Raw genomic sequence first — 20,338 nt, 5'->3', positions numbered from 1 at the left:
ACGTTTACAGAGGCCAAAAGGAAGACGAAACAGTGCAATGTAAGAGACAAATCCCCCTGATGAGCTGATTACATATACAGCAAAACTCAAAAATGAAACTACTGAGATCTCTCTGCACCTGATTTCTCTGAAGTTCAGGAAATTTGGAATATTGAACCACAGGAAACCTTCACGAGTTGATCAAAACTGGAACAGATTCTTGTGGAGTGTTATTCGATATTGTATCTAATGTAGTTTGTGGCAGTTGCAGAAAGCCTGGTAAATACTTTTTCGCACAGGCATCTTATCTAAATACAGCTACTAAATCAGAAAACCATCACAGAAAAATCGCAAAAACATTTTCTTTGTCAAAACACTGAATGCTCTTCAACTATACCATGAGCACCTCACTAGAAGAGCAACACTTGAAACATTTTATTAAACATACAAAAGATTTAATGAGGGTAAGCTTTGCACCTTCCATGCAAGATAGAACACAGTCATTTTTAAGAAGTCTTTTTTTTTTTTTCAAATTCTCTGAGAGAACATGATAGAAAATGAAAATTTAAGTGTGTATTTGTTCTAAAGTAACCTTTTAGGCTAGACATGAAGGTTTTCATGAAATGTGCATGTGTGGCACTGAGGGACATAGATTAGTGGGCACGGTAGTGATGGGTTTGTGGTTGGACTAGCTGGTCTTTGAGGTCTTCTCCAACCTTAATGATTCTATGATCTATCTTCATATCCATCAGTCTCTACTTTTCCTCCAGTTAAGTACATGAGGCACAAATCTACTGTTTTCTGGATGTGATACTCAGAATAGTGGACCATAATGCACAAATCAGCTGCATATTGATTCTAGGTTTAACAAGACCAGCATAAAATAACCTTGTTCTGCACACACAGTCGGCACATGCCCAAGCATTCCCATGCAGGAGATCTCAATTTCGGGCTGACTGCAAAATTCCAGTTTAACTTCTTGTTCAATATTTTCATCAGTGACTTTGACAAGGGGATAGTGGCCACCCTCAGCAAGTTTGCTGATGATACGAATTTGGGAGGATTGGCTGACAAACCTGAAGAATGTGCTGCCATTTAGTGAGACCTGGACAGGCTGGAGAGCTTTCACAGTCACTAATGAGGAGACAAGAATCTTGAAGGCTGCTATCTTACAACAGCTGTCTCCTCACTGATCCCATTTGCATTCTCCTCTAGAAAATTATTTATTCCAGAAGCTTGTTTGAATTCAGCTGGGTTTATTTATTTATTTATTTTACAGCAAAAAAGAGAGACTTACTGCTTGTGGAGAGTGGGTCTAACAACACTCCTGCTTATTCTTACATTATTATTTTTTTTCCTTTCTCAAAATTTGATTTTTACTACTCACTGCTGAGTAACTGCAGCAAAAACAGAAGCCACTGTTGTACATAGAGGGAAATAAATTTTTATTAAGTGAAAAGAATGGTACAAAAATGCTAAAGGAATTACTGAAATGAACTCAAAGCAACAATCATGTCAGTTCACATATTAATTGACACAGACATCATCAGGAAAACCAATAGAACCACAGTCTATAAGAGCCTTACTAATAACCTCATTTCTCTAGAGACTGGCAAACTGAAAGCAGGCAGTTTAAACCTTGGTTAAAGTCAGCAGTTTGGGACCTAAGAGCAATAAGAATTGCTGTTAATTTATATATGCATAGCCCTATTTTCCCTTGTCTCCTTTTAACATGGTGCACTACTCAGCAGTGAATACAGTCAGCCTGATTAAATCTGACTCCTCTGTTACTGCCTTTCTCTGTTTTCACTTCTCTGCTCAGTGCTGCTCAAAGCCTGTCTGCCAAGCTTTCTAGAGAAGGAGCCATTCAGTCTTGCTTGCAAGCGTGATCCTTAGAAAATAACCATACACAAAACCCAAAGCACCTAAATATCAGTAATATGTATCCCTAACTAATGTCATTCTACAGGTAGGAAAATGCAGTACCAAAAGGTTACACAATTAAGTTGTTGTGGAATAAGTGTTCAGCTCTTTGTACAGACTGCTGAGTAAACATCCTTTGGAATATAATTTAGTACTGGAGTTAACATGGTTCTAACAAATGTGATGATTCTAACATTATTCCCAAATCTCAGACTGTTATGAGCACTGTCTCTCAAAAGTAATTTCAGTTTATCTTTTCTATTCGAATTTATTGAAGCTGGCAGCTTTCTGCAGCATCTTCCACCTCTAGAATTCCTATATGACTGTATTATAGTCACAGCCTCCAGTCCATGGTTGAGTCCCTTCTGAGCCTAGATCTAGACTCATACAGTGTCCTTTGGAGTTTGACTTGGTAGGTTTTGCAGGCATTAGGTATCGAAGGGTCTTCCAAAATCTGGAATTCACTGGGAGAGATTTATCTTTTTTCCACTGAACAACCCTCTTTGATGGCAAAAGAGACAGTGATTCTGGCAAGAAGTCGTAGTCACGTATAGGCATATATTCAATTAATATAATCTTCATTTTCCTTTCTACTAGAGCTTTATGCAGTCCACTTTCAAGTTCATATATGGCTCTGTCAGAAATGTAGTTCTGGCTCAGTATAATGATTAATCTTCGACTTTTGTCAATTAATGAATGGATATCATCAACAACAGCTGCAAATTAAAAATAAATATGTTATTAAAACAGATTGAAAGGGCAGGCATTGAACTGACTTTTCCTTTAACAGTGGTACATGTACAAAAATATTCTCCTTGTGAATTGACAGCATGGAAATATCCTGTCCTTAAGTATAGATTAATATGCATTACAGTTAATGAGTTTGTGAAAATAAGCTCTCCCATGGTCAAAGCTTAATCTCTGCAGCAGATAGAAATACACATATAGTCTTCGGTTATCTATCTGTAATCATATGTACAGAAGGTGAGAGTAAAATTTACTCTTCATCCGTAGATGCCATTACAGTGATTCCACATGAAGTCATCAACAGCCACCTCTCTCTGATTATTCAGTGAACACCAGCTCACTCCTCCTTTTGTGCCACTGAAATCCCAAATCTACTGCCAGTAATCCAAGGCTGAGAAGACTATCATGAGATGACAGAACAAGTTTCAGCATTATCTTGACAACCATGAGATAACAAGGTCTACAGAGAATACAGAAGCAGAAAATGTGCTTCGTAGGGAAAAAGAAAGTAAACAGCAGAAGTAAGACTGGCAAGGGTAACAAAAATAGAAGGCTCCTGTAAACAGAATGAAACAAAATCCTTTAGCTTTGCATGAAAATGATGTGTTTATTTAATTACAAGAATATTCAATACACTTACCTCCTCCAGGAGATACATCTCTCTCAAATATACATAACTTATACCCAAAGTTTTCTTCTAGTATCATTGGTAATGTCTTCAAAGCAAATTCTCTCTCTTCTTTACTAGTAGAAACACAGTCTTTCAGGTAAGATACAAAAGCATCATATTCTTTTCCATCTGTAAAGAAATCACCAATTTTTGTCTTGTTGGCAATGATTAGAAATAAACTGATCCAGGATTCTGGTTTACAGAATTAATGTCTCAGCTGCAGAGAAGATTATGCTCTTTTTTTTTTTTTTTTTCTTTTTTTTTTTTTTAATAATATATCCTCTCTCAATCATATATTAAGATCATTTATTTTGCCACGTCCTCAAACATGGTTGTTTTATAGAACCTATCATAAGCTATTTTTTAATCAGTGCACCACTTCAATGTCAGTATTAGCCAAGTCATACCTCCAGCAGTGTCATCTCTTTGGCTTATGTTCCTGTAGAATAGAACTAAGTCTACTCTGAACATCACACAGACAGCTACCACAGCCAGAGCAACACATGGAAAGAGTACAGCAAGTATCATTCCAGTTGTAAATACATGCTCAGGCAGATCTTGGGTGTTTCCTGTAAAGAAAAACCCAGAAAATTTTAGCCTTAACAGAGAGTATTATATGATAAAATTATGATAGTAAATACTCATGACATTTTAAAATCACTAAAATTGAAATGTTGATGTGAATCCTTTCCTGCTAATACTTCAGGCACACGTATATGCCATTCATACTGAGATGGAAAAGAACTACAGAACATAGATTACTATTAAAACTATTAATTAAATAATTAAATTAAATGATTAAAATTACATTATATATGCTCATATACCCTGGATACACACAAATGAGTTTCACATGGGATCAATACTGAGATAAAACTCCTCAAAGACATACAACATCCCAAATTGGAGAGATACTCTAGGTCAACTGCTTCCATGATAAGTTCTCTTTGGAATCTTTATTGTTTCCTCTTTTTTGCTACCCCTTTCTCAGATCATCAATAACAGCACTTAATGTCCTTCTTAATCTTTTTTTTTTTTTTTTTTTGTTCTGTCTCTACTCTCTTTTAAGCTTTTTTTGCTTATTTATTCTGTTATCCTCTCAATTTAAATTCCAAATATGGATTAAATGTTTGCAAAGCCCTTTGTGAAAGCACTGTCATGTCATGCTCATTGTAGTCTGTATTTCATTTGCTCTATTATCTGCTGCATATTTTAACATCAACTAGTCGGTTGCACACTTAACATCAAATATTTCCTCTAAATAAAGAAAGGAAAGGCCTGAGATGGAAAAAAAAAGAGGGGAATGCCCATATGCCAGGAATCTCCAACCTGGCATGAATAATAATAAAAAAATTAGAAGAATGATCCATAGCTTATACTGTACCTTTTTTCAGTTTCACTACTTTCATGTGCGTTATTTCATCAGCTTGCAATCTACAGGTGAAATTGTGATGGAAGTCCTCCTCTCTTACTTTTTTAATCCGTAGAAACCTTGTGATATAAAACTTGTCTCCCAAACTGCAATAAGGAATGATGTTAGCAATACTACCTGCATAAAAGTCTACAGTAAATTGAGAAGCAGATTTTGAGGAAAAGGTTGTGGAAGAATCTCAGGCATTTTCATTAAGGTCCACAACATACAACTGAAGATCAGTATTTCCTGGAAACTTACCGTGATTTTGTTAAATCTTCTTCACATATTGGAGGGTCAGCCTCGGGAATACCTGAACATTTCTTTGGAAACGTATCATTAAAACACCAGTAGAGGTTGACATCTTCTTGCATGTAATAACCCAAGAAAACTGTGCAGTTGAGTGTCTCTTCTTTACCTAAACAGAGCATAACATAAGAAGATTTAATCAAAAGCAACATTCACATTTACAGTGCAGCAAAATATGAGCTTTACAGGTCAGGTATCCCAGGTGCTGTCCTCCTTTCTGAACTTAGTAGCCTTTGCACAAAGTTCTATACATGCTCCATTTGCACAAGAGTTGCTTTGGCAGCCATGTACAAAGCACTGTTGCACTCCATTGCAGAGTGAGGATCTTACGACAGATTAACTCTGTCACAATCAGAAAAGGTTAAATAGGCCAAAAACTATAGTGAACTAAAATGTGTGCTGCAGGAAAAGTAAAGAAGACAACTCACCAGCGCCCCAGGTAAGGGAAATTAAGCCAGCTGATGGGGATAACTAAACTGTATACAACAACAAAAAGAAATAACAAAGCCTGCTATGGCTTGTGCTGACCTCTCACAGAAGAAGCTGTCTTCTCTTCCAGTGGAACAGGTCAAGAATCTCTAAAGCAAGTCTAGCTGAAAATACGTCAGCTTTAGGTTTAGACTACATGAATTCAGATCACAGTTGCACAGTCTGAAACACAGACTTAAACGTTTATTATCAACTACTTTGCAACTTGACCCTTACTGTGCACAAATACTATTTTCAGGGAAATGTTATAGAACACCATCTAAACAACACAAGTTCAAAAGTCCACGGACCAAATTCATCCAAAGTTCCCTTCATTCTCCACCATGTAATCATTCTGAAGGTAAACCAACATCTGGTGCCTTGGCTGAGCAAATGAGATTCATATATGAACAACAGAGGTGCTAAAGAAGAATTTGCAAAATGGTGTAAGAGAGCACTGGGTAATGGAATGGGAGAAGTCCTCAGACACAAGGCAGGAAAAAGACAGGAAAATTTACATTCTTAAGAATCATATACAGTCTCAATAAGAAAATCTTGGACTGTTTCCAATACTGTGCGATTCCTATAGACCATGTTATCTAACCCCCAGCTAGGAACATAGTCAAGGATTAGGCTTTTGACAGTACAACAAATTCTTTGCAGCAGTAAGGGATCTGCATCCTTTTATTGCCAGGACTGTCATCCCTCAAATTTCACACTGCACTTCAGAATAACATCTTTGACTGTAGCAGACGTGAAAAGGATTACTTATTACTGTTGATCACTGAAACAAAAAAACAGACATATTTCACATATTGTTCTGTGTTGTTTGCCATCTGAAAATAAAGCCATGGAGGGCTGTTAAATCATTAGCACCACTTTCTCTTGATGGTCATAACAACAACCTCCTCTTCTGCCTCTGCAAGGGTGAATTGTACTTTTAGATAGGTCATGGAATCCACTAGTGAAAACATAACCATATGTGAAGACATATTAGATCCAGCAGGTGTGTAGGCAACTATTTCATTTATGCTTAACCAGACCATCAGCCAGAGATCAGGACTAAAACATGTATACAAAGTTGCTAGCATAAAAATACTCTTATTAATTTGTTACCTATTTCAGTTTGAATTTCTTCATTGCGTCCAACTATCTCCAAAGTTACAGTCTCTGGTGCATCTAAAAATATATATAAAAATACAAAGTTTTTCTGTTGAAATAACAGTTTCTTACAACAGTAAAAAATGACACATTTCTGAAACTAATCACGTAGATTCCATTTAATTCAAAGAAAAATATCTCAACCCATCATTATCAAGCAGTTAAAAAAGGAGTATGTCCTGATGTATTTTCTGCATTTCATTACATATAGGGCAGATGGTTTACAGTGGTTGGAAGGGCTCTTCCCCCCAAATTTGTATAACATACAGCAACAATAAATTGTTCAACATCTTCATCAACGACCTTGATGAAGGTATAGTGACCACCCTCAGCAAGTTTGCTGATGATACGAAGTTGGGAGGATTGGCTGACACGCCTGAAGGCTGTGCTGCCATTCAGCGAGACCTGGACAGGCTGGAGAACTGGGCAGTAAGAAACCGGATGAGGTTTAACAAAAGCAAGTGTAGAGTCTTGCACCTGGGTAGAAATAATTGCATGCACCAGTACAGGCTGGGGGAAGACCTGCTGGAGAGGAGCTCTGCTGAGAGGGACCTGGGCGTCCTGGTGGACGACAGATTAACCATGAGCCAGCAGTGTGCCTTTGTAGCCAAAAAAGCCAATGGCATACTGGGGTGTATTAAAAAGAGCGTGTCCAGCAGGTCGAAGGAGGTGATCCTCCCCCTCTACTCTGCCCTGGTGAGGCCTCATCTGGAATATTGTGTCCAGTTCTGGGCTCCCCAGTACAAAAAAGACAGGGATCTCTTGGAAAGAGTCCAGCGGAGGGCCACTAAGATGGTGAAGGGCATCTCCCCTATGAGGAGAGACTTAGGGAACTGGGTCTGTTTAGCCTTGAGAAAAGAAGGCTGAGAGGGGACTTGATCCAGATTTATAAATACCTGAGGTGTGGGAGCCATAGTGGCGAGGCTGGTCTCTTTTCAGTAGTGCATGGGGATAGGACTAGGGGTAATGGGATGAAAGTACAGCATAGGAAGTTCCGTACAAATGTGCGGAAGAACTTCTTTACAGTGAGGGTGACGGAGCACTGGAACAGGCTGCCCAGGGAGGTGGTGGAGTCTCCTTCTCTGGAGATATTTAAGACCCGCCTGGATGCCTTCCTGTGTGACATGGTGTAGGGAGCCTGCTTTGGCAGGGGGGTTGGACTCGATGATCTCTAGAGGTCCCTTCCAACCCCTACAATTCTGTGATTCTGTGATTCTGTGATAAATAAATAAATAAATAAACCACCTAAAACTGCAGGGAAAACTTACTAAATAAATTTTCCAAATTTGGTAATATCTGAATTTCTGCTTTTTATTTGTGAAATATTGCAAGATAGATCAGACTTCCAGATCTAATCTTGTCAAAATACTTATCAAGAGATGTTGAACAACATCCAATCACAAATAGATTTAGTAGAGAACATTTTCCACAGTGAGGTGAACAGAAGGCATGCTTCAGTTTCAGAAGGTATTCTTACCTTCTTCTACAATCAGCCTAATTGTATTCGTGCTGTGGTATATCTTTCCTTGATGACTGATGGAAATTTTGCAGGTATATATTCCAGAGTGCTGAACTGATAAGGTTTTAAAGTCCAGTTCCCGTCCGCTTTCATTTTCATAGTTCTTACAGTCCTACATCAACACAGCAAGAAAATATTATACTGTATAAAACAAAACCTTAAAAAAAACAAAAACAGCATCACTCTTTTACTATCTCAACAACTTTTACCTGATTCAAAGGAGGTGGGACCCCAATTTCCAATTACAGTTATTTGAAGGAAACACCTGAACATCAAACCCATTAGAAGTTGAGAGCACCGCCTGAGCTACCTTACATTATGAATGGTTGAAGTGGCGAGCAAGGGTAGGGTGGATGAAACCTAGTCAGGGTGCTAAATGTAATGGCTGATTATACCAACACTCAACAGTTTACAAGTGCTTCATCTGTTGTCTGTGCACCAGCAAAACTGCTCCAAAGATCAGATTTGCCTAAAGTGAACAGAACTAGGTCTGTTAGACATTCTGTAAAACATGTTCAGAAACAGTAAAATTTTAAAGTTTCTCAATAACTTCACAAGTTATTGACACTTCATGTCAACTGTTAAACAAATACCTTGGCAATTCATTTAGTGTCAGGATGACACCTATACTGGCAAAGCCGATAAACAGGCTAACAGACATGCACATCTGATCTTCCACCATTCCAAACTACCAGTAATTTCTGATTATAGATATTTTTTCTAATGAACTTGAGAGAAGAGAGAAACTTTATTCTGAGTATCTCTCTAAAGGCTTTTTTTCCCCCCAATAGTTTGAAAAATTAAAGCACTATTGGGCTTTTGATAGTAATTCACTTTTCCTGCAATTAGATATTCTCTCTGTAGATATTCTATCTCTAGCCAATGCTTTGATTTTCTTCATTACCTTATACCATGTTATGCTGTCATTTTCATTGACAGACAGATCACTGCATTTCAATGAATAACCAGTTCCAGCATTTTGAATTTCAGTTGTTAAATGATTTTGATTGAAGCAGCTGCTTTTATTTCTTTCAAGTACATTCAAGGTCCACTTCTGAATTGTGAAATTTCGTTTTCCATTGCTGTGAAAAGAAGATTTGCAGAACCAGTTTTAAGAGCTTTTTAAAGGAATGCAGCTTAGCGAGCTACATAACAAAGTCCTCTAAGCTCTAGCAGGTAAAAATACATGTACTGTGAACAGATTATTTACTTTATTTACTATTCCCTTTATTATCTCTCTATATCATTTGATATTGTGCAGAAAATCACCAAAATTTTGGAAATGTTCCTAAACTCTGCAAGTCTCATGAACTACTGAATCACTTATGAACTTAAGCATGTCTGCAAAAGAAGGCATTTTGGAAAGAATTCATCTCGTTTTCAGATAGCCTCCACTGAACAGAGCTCTACAGTTTGCTGGGTAGTCCTGCGTGGGGATAGGAGTTGAACTCTGTGGTCCTTGTGGTTCCCTTCCAACTCCAGATATTCAATGATTCTGTGATATTCTGACTGATGAGCCAAATTCTGACAAGGAAAAACTCCCTGTAAGTTGCAAAAGTATACCTATGAAAAACTAGAAATAAATTAGCTATTGCTAATAATTTAGCAATTTCTAGTTGTCTGCAACACATATGACTTTCAACAACAGGAATACATTAAGTTGCATTGGTTGAACTGTTAGTGTCTGAGCTGTTATATTTCTGTCACCTGTGATTCTTTTGTGATTGTTTTTGTCCTCACAAAACAGTTTCTGGCTTAACAAACTTTCCATTTCACTAACCAAGAAGGAACAAAAACCAGCTTGACTTAGGAGAGCACAAGGGGAACTGAAAGCCCTTAAGACATATATCCAAGCTTACCATAAAGACTGCATATATATGCAGTTCTAAGCTTTTTCAGTGCAACAATCCAGTCTTATCTCAATATTTCAATCTACAAAAAAAAAAAAAACCAAAAAAAAAAAACAACCAAAAACCTGACACTCAGCCTTCAATACAATATTATCTCCACATGTGTGTATTCTCATTGCTTTCAACAGCTCTAAACACCTTAAAAAAGGTAAGCTATGTTAGGAACTTATATCAGGTGTCTGTCATGAATCTCCATGCATTCATTTATTCAGGAACCCTTTATTTCAAGGTCACTAGTACAGAGCCACAAGATGACCTGCCTTGTTGTTGGTTTCTTTGTTGTTGTTTTTTTTCCTCTGATAACCACAGGATATAGGTACAAAACCCACACACATTGGAAATCCTGCCAAAAATGTGTGACACAGATTTCTTCTTAACACTTCCACACCCAGTGCCTATGGAATCTTTTTTGTTCAAGAGATGTTGCTGAAGATGGACACACTCAGGTTTTCAGATGAAATTAATTCCTGAAACTATGTCCTTAGTCTACTGTACTAATAAATGTGCAAACACATCAGCATACACATCTTTGGCTATATACGCTACGTCTCAGCAGAACAATCTTGTAGAGCTATAAAACTTCTGATTATTCTTTAAGTCAAAAATAAGTGGACAACACAATGAACATACATTGTTACAACATTTTCACCTCTCCTTACACTCTGTCAGTTGCAACAGAGCAGGAAACAATTAATTAGCTTGCAAAACATTTACAATGGCACTGTCAAATAGTTACTGAAAGCCTGCAGTGAATTTGATTGACTCTTTGGTCAATAAAACTGTCTATGCAGCTAAAAAATCATTTCCAATATACCTTACAATATACCTAAGTAAATTATAAATCAAATAGATAAGTGAAAATATGCATAGCTTGTTTACTTCTAAATCAAAATTTTAGCCTAGCATAAACATTCTGAAACAAACTTCGTTCTATCAATCTTATTAAATCTTAAACCAATTCTGTAGCCCACAATAACCCACAGGTTTTCCATGTCAGTTAATTACTGAAAGCCATCCTTCACAGCAGAAAACCAATTCTTCTACTGCTTTAACTGCTTAATATGCTTTCCAGTACTAAGAACTATCAGAAAAACTGACCCCAAAATACAGTGAGAATCCCATTAAAAAAACCAAACACATTATTGTTCTAACAGCCTTCATTCTAATCCTAACAACAGCAACAGCAAACCCTGGATATCTGTATGAGTCTAACATGAAGAAATTGTAAATAAATAACTAACTTTAAAATTGTTTCATGGTGGTCAAAGTATTTTCTTTTAATTCAGGAACTTTTTTTCATAAATAAAAATGCTTCCTTTCAAATCACATTTTTCAAAGGTAGTGTCACAATACAGCGTCTTAGAAAATGAGAAAGGTTTTCATAACAAAATCAAAACTCAGTTGCAAACGAATACTTCGATAAAATCAAAAACTTCTGAGTTTCTTTCTTAGATCAGTAAATCACAACATTTCACAAAGGATCCCTCTCATGTTTTTCTGAACAGATAATCATTTTAACAAACTCTATCCTAATTTTATTCAAGGTCTTTTCCCATCACCTCCATCTCTTACATGCATTCGTTTTATACAATTGATGTAATGTACTGTTGGTTTACTATGACTACTCCAACTCCTCAAAGCTTTTATAGCTGTGTTATCACAAATTTCCTCTCTAATATCCCAATTATGAAAATCTCCTTTGGTAGCACTGTGGTTCAGGTATGCTGCTTACTCCATGCCAAAATAAGCCAGAGCATGTATTTTATAGCATTATTTAGGTGCTGGCAGTAGAGTGAGCTGTTAGATTTAATAACACTTTAGTACCGTATTTAGTGAAGTTACTGTATGGATGACTGCTCAAGGCCATTAATAAAGTAATACAATTTTGTGGCAAGTTCAGATTACAAATGAAAACTATAGGCCTATCAACAAGCCAAATGCTATCTAATCTCTGTATACCACAACTGATCAGTTTGCTTTATAACTCTGCTAATTTAGACATATACCTGTACACAGTAATATGCTAAATCTGTACTACTTTGAAGAACGAAGTAGCCAGATTACCACTGTCATCATCCCTAAGGCCAGTTCTCTTCAGACTGGGTTCAACACATCCTAGGAAAGTATTTCTCAAACTTTATCTACTAGTTGGAGAAAGAAAAGCTTGCCATTAAATGGAAATATCTTAAAAACAAAAGAAATATTCATGTGCATCTTTGCTCTACTTACATCTTCTCATCTACAGTACTTAGCATTTCAAATAAACAAACAGCTATACATGGAAAAGTATAACATGAAGTTTTCAACTTCTATGTTAACTTGAACTTTAACTAGATAACAAGTTAACAATTAAAATCTAACAATCTAGTATGTTATCAAATTTCTGTCTGAAGTGCTGCTGGAGAAATGTGGACAGCACTTCACAGTATTTGCAACTCTATAATGAAACATCAACCTTTATGAGCCAAGAAAGAATCTTAAAAAGATTACTTCAGCAACAGCACAGATCAATACATGCAAAATAATTTAAAATGAGTTATTACTCCAACTGTAAATCCTGAAGTACAGTTGTAGTGCAGGTTTGTCTTAAAAACTCCTATAAAAAATCTAGTCCTTCGGTCATTCTTCAAGGTCTGATAAGGAATACCATGATAACCTGAGGCCCAACCTTACTTCCCCTTTTGACTTGTGAGTAAGAAATTGAATCCAATTATTCTACTTGCTTCACAAACAGCTTCAGGTATGCAAGGCTTTGCACAGAAACTAGAGTTAAACTATGCCTCTGTTACTGCATCCCACTTGGTTTAATCAGCAGGCATCACAGCATGAGATCCACTCAACACACTAAGAACAGGTCTGGTGTAGAAGACAAGCAAATTATAGAATCAAAGAATGTTTTGGGTTGGAAGGGACCATAAAGATTATCTATTTCCAGTTGTCCTACTATGGGCAGGGTTGCCATCCACTAGATCAGGTTGCTGAAAACCCCAAATGACCTGGCTTTAAACCACTTTCAGAGATGGAACAACCACCACTTCTCTGAGCAATCTGTTCCATTGCCTCACTACCCTCACAGTGAAGGATTACTCTCCCTTCTTATGCTTAAGGAATTAGCTACAGAACAGCAGAAATGCTACCTGTTTTACCCAATCCTTGGAAGGCTGTATTTGCCTACAGCTATCTGTATGTACTATAGTTTCCTCTGCATGGTTATTGAAAAATTGTGACATCACAATTAATATAGTTCTTCTCCCTTCTTTTGTGTAGATACCACAAACAATACAAATTAAGACAAAGAAATTACCACATTCATAAGTAATGGTAAATGCAGGATGCTCATCCACTTGCTGTGTACCCACCTTTGAGTGACAAAATAATTCCCAGAGTCACCAAGTTCAGCTGGCCAAAACTCCAGAAAATTCATTTGGGATACAATTCTGTGTGTTTCCTTTATTTGCTTCTGCCTTCCAGCACCTTCTTTGTACCAGTTTATTGTGTATTCTTCTTTCCAAGAATGTTGTCGTTTTGACTCAGGAAAACAAAGGAAAAAATACTCCCCTTCTAGTACATCAATGGAGGCACGAAGAGGGCACAGCTTCTCTTCAGAGAAAGAGGGAAAAAGGCTCAATATTCTTTTAGAAAATAATGCCAACTTGACTTTAAAGTAGACTGACAGAATTTATTTGTTCCAGCAAAATCTATTTCAGACTGTCTTACTCAATCAAAACTATTAGACATAGAAGGATTAAAAAAAAAAATAAAAAAATTAGACATTTCCTTACAGTTCTTTCATGTTGTTCCAAAATAGGCAATGACAGCAGAAATTGCCCTCACTCTATAATAAAGCAGCTGCTGCAAGCAGGAAATTTACTCACATCTGGTTGGACTTGACAGAGATGGCTAATCCTCAGAACTGATCAACTGCCATAAAAGCAAAGAGTCTATGAATTAAGACATACATTTTCTTCTTAATTAATACCCAATCATTACATGATAATATTCCTTTAAAACTTTATATCTTTGGAAAATTTCTCTTGAAACAAGACTGAGACTAATTTTTTCACACAGAAAGTCTGCTTTTCTAATCAAATTTTCCAAATGTACAATTGCACATGAAAGTCACCTGAAATACAGAAAAGGAACCCTGGTCTAGCACAAATAGTCAAGACAAAATAAGCTTCCAAGCCCTATTTCTCCTAGAGTCTGTCTCTCTCTAGCCACTATTGAGGCTACACTTCTGAATGCCACAGTCAGGATCATTTTCCTCTTTGCTGTAGTTCTCCATACAGCCATGCTCCTATTCAATAGAATCAGGTGTGTCTAGCCATCTTCATCTCTAGTGTATTTACTTCATAATTCTTTTACTATAAGTGAAATTTCCAAAGTCTGGAGCTGGACTGAAACTGAAAAATATTTAAGATGTTATTCTTAAATGCAAAGTATAATAACTTCAAAGTCTCAAAAACTGTCAAGGTGTCCTATATTTGGCAAATATTTTGAAGGTTCTGCTATTGAAATGAGGATTCATACTTACCTGTGGCTGTTTCGGTGATAAAAATTAAGAAAAAAAACATGAGAGTCATTTCTTTGAGTTACTTCTCACTTTTTCTCCAGAAAAAATGAAACTGAGTTCTTCTTGGTCACACTGAAAGACTAGGGAAAATAGACTCAGTTCATCACAAGTGCAATGAAACAGACCTGTTTGAGCATTGTGTGAACTAATGCCCATCACTGAAGAGTCAAATGGAAAGTTACTCATTTTTACCATAACAGGTATTTTGATGTATGAGGTAACATATCACAGAATCACAGAATCACAGAATGACCCGGGTTGGAAGGGACCTCAAGGATCATGTAGTTCCAACCCCCCTGCCTAGCAGGGCCACCAAACATACACTACAACATATCTAGGTTTTCCTTGGCAAGTTTCATTTCAAATTCAGAAAGCAATGACGGATTCCAATTCAGTACAGTGTTTTGTGATGTTTTTTTTTTCCTACAGAGAGCATGGTATTTGCAAGACAGGACCTTACAAAAACACAGCTACTAAATTCCCTTATTTTCCAGGAGAACAGCACAACACTGATAGATCAGACATCCAAGTGTCTACTTTTAGACTGCTGGAAAACAGTGAAGTCTACAATTTTGTCTTACATTTTAATCTATTGAGCAAGTACGTACCAGCTGAAAACGCTAATGTTTTCATCTGGGGGCAAACAAGGGCAGAGCCCATCCTACAACCTGTGCTTCAGTTCTGCTGACAAGGCAGAAAGCATAGATGCTGAGTTCGGTGAACACAAATGTCCTTAGTCATCAACTTAGTCATCAACCTGAACATGCGTGTATAAATATGACACATAGTCAGGAGAGTTTTTTTCACACTCAGCTGTCAAAGGTTATCTCTTTGAGCATTCTATTTATTTGTCTTTTCAACCTAAAACTTTTGCAGTTTGAGAAGATACATACTTACTGTTATAAGCCACCTGTCCAAAATTTACAGCCAGAAACTTCCCGTGGTATAAACAAGCAGGATGAAGTAGGCTATTGCATTTCAAGTAATACTCCAGAATGACATCAAGATATGAAGTTGCTCTACCCACAACTCATTACAAGTATGCCATCATCCCATAAATAACTGTAAGAAAATGAAAGGACTATTTCATATCCCTTTTTTCAGACTGTCTGGTAGACAGATCCCAATTTAGAAAGTAGAAGAAAGTTGGGTGCTGAATACTGCAACAAGAAACTTTAAGGGGCCATTCACTCAGACTTAGTATTGGTTCCCTTCTATACATGGAGATTCAAACTATTATATTTTATAGGAAATAAGAAGGGTCTGTCTTGAATTTTCTTTACATTTTCATCCTCTCGTATCTAGAACAAATGCAATTGTCACAGACAATGAAACCATGAACCACTCTATTAAGATAAAATTACGTATCACCAGATTTTAATTCTAAATCCCATTCTTTATTGGCACATCACATCAGCACAAAATTGATGTTTTAATGAATGCACAGAATAGCCCTTGATTCTTGCAACAGGGATTAAAGAACAAAGTCTGATCCAAGCTACTTAGTAATGACCAGGTTTGAGATACCTGACTGCAAATAACAAGTAAAATATACCACCTGTTATTCAAATTTCCCACATGCTTAAAGCTACAGCTGGACTCCCAGTTATAAAAACAGCTCTTAGAATCATTTTGTGACATTTTTAATATGATAAAATCTTAAAGCAAACTTGAGCATATAGAATTCTGCAAACTGCATTAACTCTATGTTATTAAGTATATGGGTTGATACACTGAGATGTTTTGGTCATGTATCTCATTTTGATAAAGACTTTTGGAAACCAGAATTCCTATCGAAATAATTTTGGCATTCTTTAAAGCAAAGCAAAACAAACAACAACAAAACAGATCCTTCTGAACCTCTGACTGTTAGAACAAACATTCGGAGGTCCAGTGAGGAAGCTTCTAATCTTACCTCTTTCAGGAAGGCTTTTTGGGAAATGTCAGTCTCTTTCATATGTGACTACATTGTGCCACAATTCACACAGGATTCATGAAGAGAAAGGATCTAGCAAGCAGTTGTCTGAACCTTGGTAGGTCTAAAAACCATTCTGTTAGGAAAACAAGATATCAGTTAAAACAAAAATCCACCAGAATTCCCAGAGAATATAAGTGTTTACTCACTATGCAGGTTGACAGTGATGCAGAGGTAACCTTCCAAACGGCAGGCATTTACAGGCTGCACTCACAAACCTTCTGAATTCAGCACTGAAACTCAACAATCTTGCAGTGAGTCAATACGAAAACTGCTCAGAGTGAGAAACCTCCAGAAAAAGCAAGAGTGGAATAATCACTTTTTTTTTTCTGTTCTTGTTTTGTTGGTTTGTTGTTTTTTTTTTAACTGATGAGCACAGGGAGGAGAATGGAAAATGCAGAAGTGAGATTTTTACTTTTGCTTGTATCGCTCGGAAAAGTAACAGCAATTTCTGAACACGGACTTTTCTAAAGGAAGCATTTTAGAGACGCACCCTACCCACCAGGAGCCTGCGCAGCACCTCCCCTTCCTGCTTGGGGCAGTGGAGCATGGCAGGCGGCGGGTGCATCCCAGTTGGGTTAGAAGGCAGCAGCCTGGACACAAGCTCTGGCTTGTGGGCTGGGGTTACCTGGCTTGGAGAGTGCTCTCAGGGCCCTGCCTGCAGATGAGGCGAGATGGGCTGTGTCTGAACAGAGGGGATTCTCTCTCACAGCCTTTACAGGAGGGGAGGGCTTGAGGTGATGTCTTCGTTTGTTTTTGATGGAAACACCTCTTCTTCTGCTCTTCTGATGAAGGTTTGTGGCGGGACTCTGTTCTGAGACGTGTGATGAAAGTAGGATGGAGCTTCAGGAGTGTGCACACTAGCAGCTTCTATCTCTGCTACAACTTCCGTCCCCCCTCAGCATCCGTTTGAGGATGAGAGTGTGCTAAGAGATAAACAATAAAGCTGATACGCTGCAAAAAGATATAAAAAACCACAAAGACTGACAAATTACAATCTGCAGGAAAAGGGAAAATCTGCTCCTGTACAAGACTGTCCTGATTTAAGAGCTGTTCTTTCTGACCCGATGTCCCCTCTGGGGGTGAAATGATGCAAGGTTTCAAGACACAAAACATCTCACAGTTCCATTCCTCTGAAAGGAGCATTCACCCCTAAGCAAGCCCCATGCCAACAGCTGGCTGATTTTAAGCCAAATGCTCACCTGTTGGAGCTGTGGTTACACAGAGGATTTCTGAGAGCTGAGTTTCCTGTTTAAGTGCTGTTCCTGAATAATGAGTGTCTGCTACTGTTTACTTCACACCAATAGTTTATCTGATACGTACTGACTGATGGCTCCATCTACTTCTAAATGAAGCCTTTTTGATGGCAACAGAAACAAATTCATACAGTTGGGATTTCCTTTGTTTCTCAAATTACGCTGTTCATCTTCGGAAACGTGCCTGGTGACAGCTGCCATATTTTTATTTTTATTTCTTTTTATGCTTTTTACAGAATTTCCCAGAAATTCCCAGTAATGACAGGAGATGTCACTGTAAAAGTGAGAGGGACATGTTACATTAAACAAGGAGGGATTCCACAGAGCTGGCATTTTGCAGGTTTTGTTGCTGAGGTGAAGCTGAGAAACCCTGGACAGTTTTACTGTCTCACCGTATTTGTTTTTCTCATCAGAGATTAAGACAATATAAACACAATCAGACCATTAGGCAATGAAAATCAGAACTCTAGGAAAGTCAGCTGAGAATCTGACCCACTGTAACTACCTTTAAATGCATACACAATATTTCACGGTGTTAATTGTTCGTAAGGCTCAGTGCTTGATGTTAAAACTTAAAAGAAAGCATATACTGTAACTATTTCATATTTTACAGTTTATACTGATGATTTTACACAAGACTGAAAGCAATTTAGCAGACAAGAAACTGGTAAAGTTAAATGTCATCAGCTATTTACTTTGACAGGATAAGACTTGACAGTGGCCGTTCTGTTTTATTTACTATTTACAACAATATTTTCCATGAGTTGTTCCCATATTCATTTGCTTTTGAAATACCCCGAAGTTTCTGAACTTTCAGCTGCATTGTGGAAAGCTGTGCTTTTCAGCTAATGTTGTGTTTTGTGAACATACGCAGAATCAGGTTTACAGTTTTTCAATACAGTTTTTAATGGAGAAGTAATAGGTCTGCAATAGCGAAGTAGCTCAGCTGTGAAAATAACCACAGCTCAGTGTGCCATGGTGAAAATGCCATGATGAAAATGGAAGTTCACACTGATATTAAAAATAGATTTTTCTGTGAAGCTCCACCAATGAGTCAGCCCTGGCTGATTACCCTTTTCCATCCACCACACATTATGAAGGTACTAACTGAAACTGTGAATCCGATTCTTTGATATAGAGAAACACATTCAGCTCTTGTAACCACAGACTAAGATTGTTCTTTCTTCTAACTGTTAGTATTTTTATGTTTGCTTCTGCTATCTCTGCATGTGAGTTACAATAATTCTTAGCTGAGCATTACATTATACTCCAATATTTTTTTATCATTACCTATTCCTGATGTCAAAAAGCAGGTTCCCAACTGATACCATGTCTGTAGGAGTCTCATAAGTTTTTCAGTAGTTTTAGAATATGAAGGCTGCATGTTTTTCAAGCTTCCACGGCTTTTAGGGATAACATTTGACCACCTATCAGTGAAATCTTTCTCCAAATTTCTAATAGAAATTTCCCATATTCTAAGTTATCACTTGCATTTTTTTTTTATCCTATTCCTATGGTCCTTTGAAAAGATCTGGCTCCATCAGTTTTCTCTACCTTTCTTTCAGATTCCTGTAAACAGAAATATGAGATCTTGTCCTCTCCCTCAAACTTCCTGCACTTTTGGTAGCGTTTCCCTGCATTTGCTCCAGTAATTCAGCAGTTGTCCTCCTTTGTCACAAAGCACACTACTGACTCAAACTCACCTCAGTGTCCACCAAAACCTACAGTCTTTGTAGCAAAGCTGCTTTGTACTGAGTTGATCTCTAGGCTGTATTGTTGAATGGGAATTTTCCAACACAGATTCAACACTTTGCACATGCATTGGGTTGAACCTTGTTGATATCACTGTTCTGTTGTAATGCAAAACAGCAGCCCTGCACTCCCATGGGTCAATAATCTCTTCTTGGATTTATGTTTGAAAATTTCTTTATATAATAATCTGTTCCATTTCCAAGGTCATTCATAAGGATGCTCATAAGTTTTAGTATCAACATTAGGTGCCAAATGATGTCACTGGTAATTTAATGTGAGCTGAAGTTTGTGTGCTGATCACAATCTCTTGATCTGTCATAAATTTTCATCCCACTGTTTTTCCACTCACTGTCCACTTATCTGTATATCACAAACTGAATATGTGTCAAAGGCCTTTCTCAGCTCAAGAGACCAGCATCTGGTGTTCTCCCATTGCTCATAGTGTGGCTGGAGATGAATGTTATCCCCTAAATCCATACTCTCTGTTCCTTGAGATCTTCTGTTTCATGTATTTTGAAAGGAATATTGCTTCATAACTTTCCAGAGACTGAGATCTGTAAAGACTAGAAAAAAATTGTGAAATAGCTCTATTTCTGACACTCTCAAGGATCAGGAACATGTGGTTGTTCAAGTATAATTTTTCAGCAGCATATATCAGTTTTACATATGTATTGAATCACAGAAT

At 37.4% G+C, this 20,338-nt stretch overlaps 1 protein-coding gene across 4 annotated transcripts; it reads right to left on the bottom strand.

Annotated features, from left to right (window-relative positions):
* Nucleotides 1–1,400: 1,400 nt before the first annotated feature.
* Nucleotides 1,401–17,150, bottom strand: IL18R1 (interleukin 18 receptor 1). 4 transcript variants are annotated; one of them, XM_085534206.1, is made up of 14 exons: nt 16,795–17,150; nt 16,586–16,721; nt 15,568–15,732; nt 14,632–14,750; nt 13,973–14,018; nt 13,457–13,697; nt 9,092–9,269; nt 8,146–8,299; nt 6,624–6,686; nt 4,992–5,148; nt 4,704–4,837; nt 3,727–3,888; nt 3,290–3,448; nt 1,401–2,618 (listed from the first exon to the last, which is right to left on the bottom strand). In XM_085534206.1, the coding sequence occupies exons 6-14, from the start codon at nt 13,519–13,521 to the stop codon at nt 2,218–2,220; spliced, it is 1,473 nt and encodes a 490-aa protein (XP_085390332.1). In that variant the 5' UTR covers nt 13,522–13,697; nt 13,973–14,018; nt 14,632–14,750; nt 15,568–15,732; nt 16,586–16,721; nt 16,795–17,150; the 3' UTR covers nt 1,401–2,217. The 4 variants fall into 4 exon arrangements, with proteins under 4 accessions (XP_085390332.1, XP_015705541.2, XP_015705549.2 ...); XM_015850055.2 differs by lacking the exon at nt 13,973–14,018 and having other exon boundaries at nt 16,795–17,123; XM_015850063.2 differs by lacking the exon at nt 13,973–14,018 and having other exon boundaries at nt 15,564–15,732; nt 16,795–17,120.
* Nucleotides 17,151–20,338: the final 3,188 nt, after the last annotated feature.

Source organism: Coturnix japonica, chromosome 1 (assembly GCF_054131305.1).
Source record: "Coturnix japonica strain WE chromosome 1, WE-NBRP24, whole genome shotgun sequence".
NCBI classification, from domain to species: Eukaryota; Metazoa; Chordata; class Aves; order Galliformes; family Phasianidae; genus Coturnix; species Coturnix japonica.
This window is presented reverse-complemented; position numbering and strand designations above follow the sequence as displayed.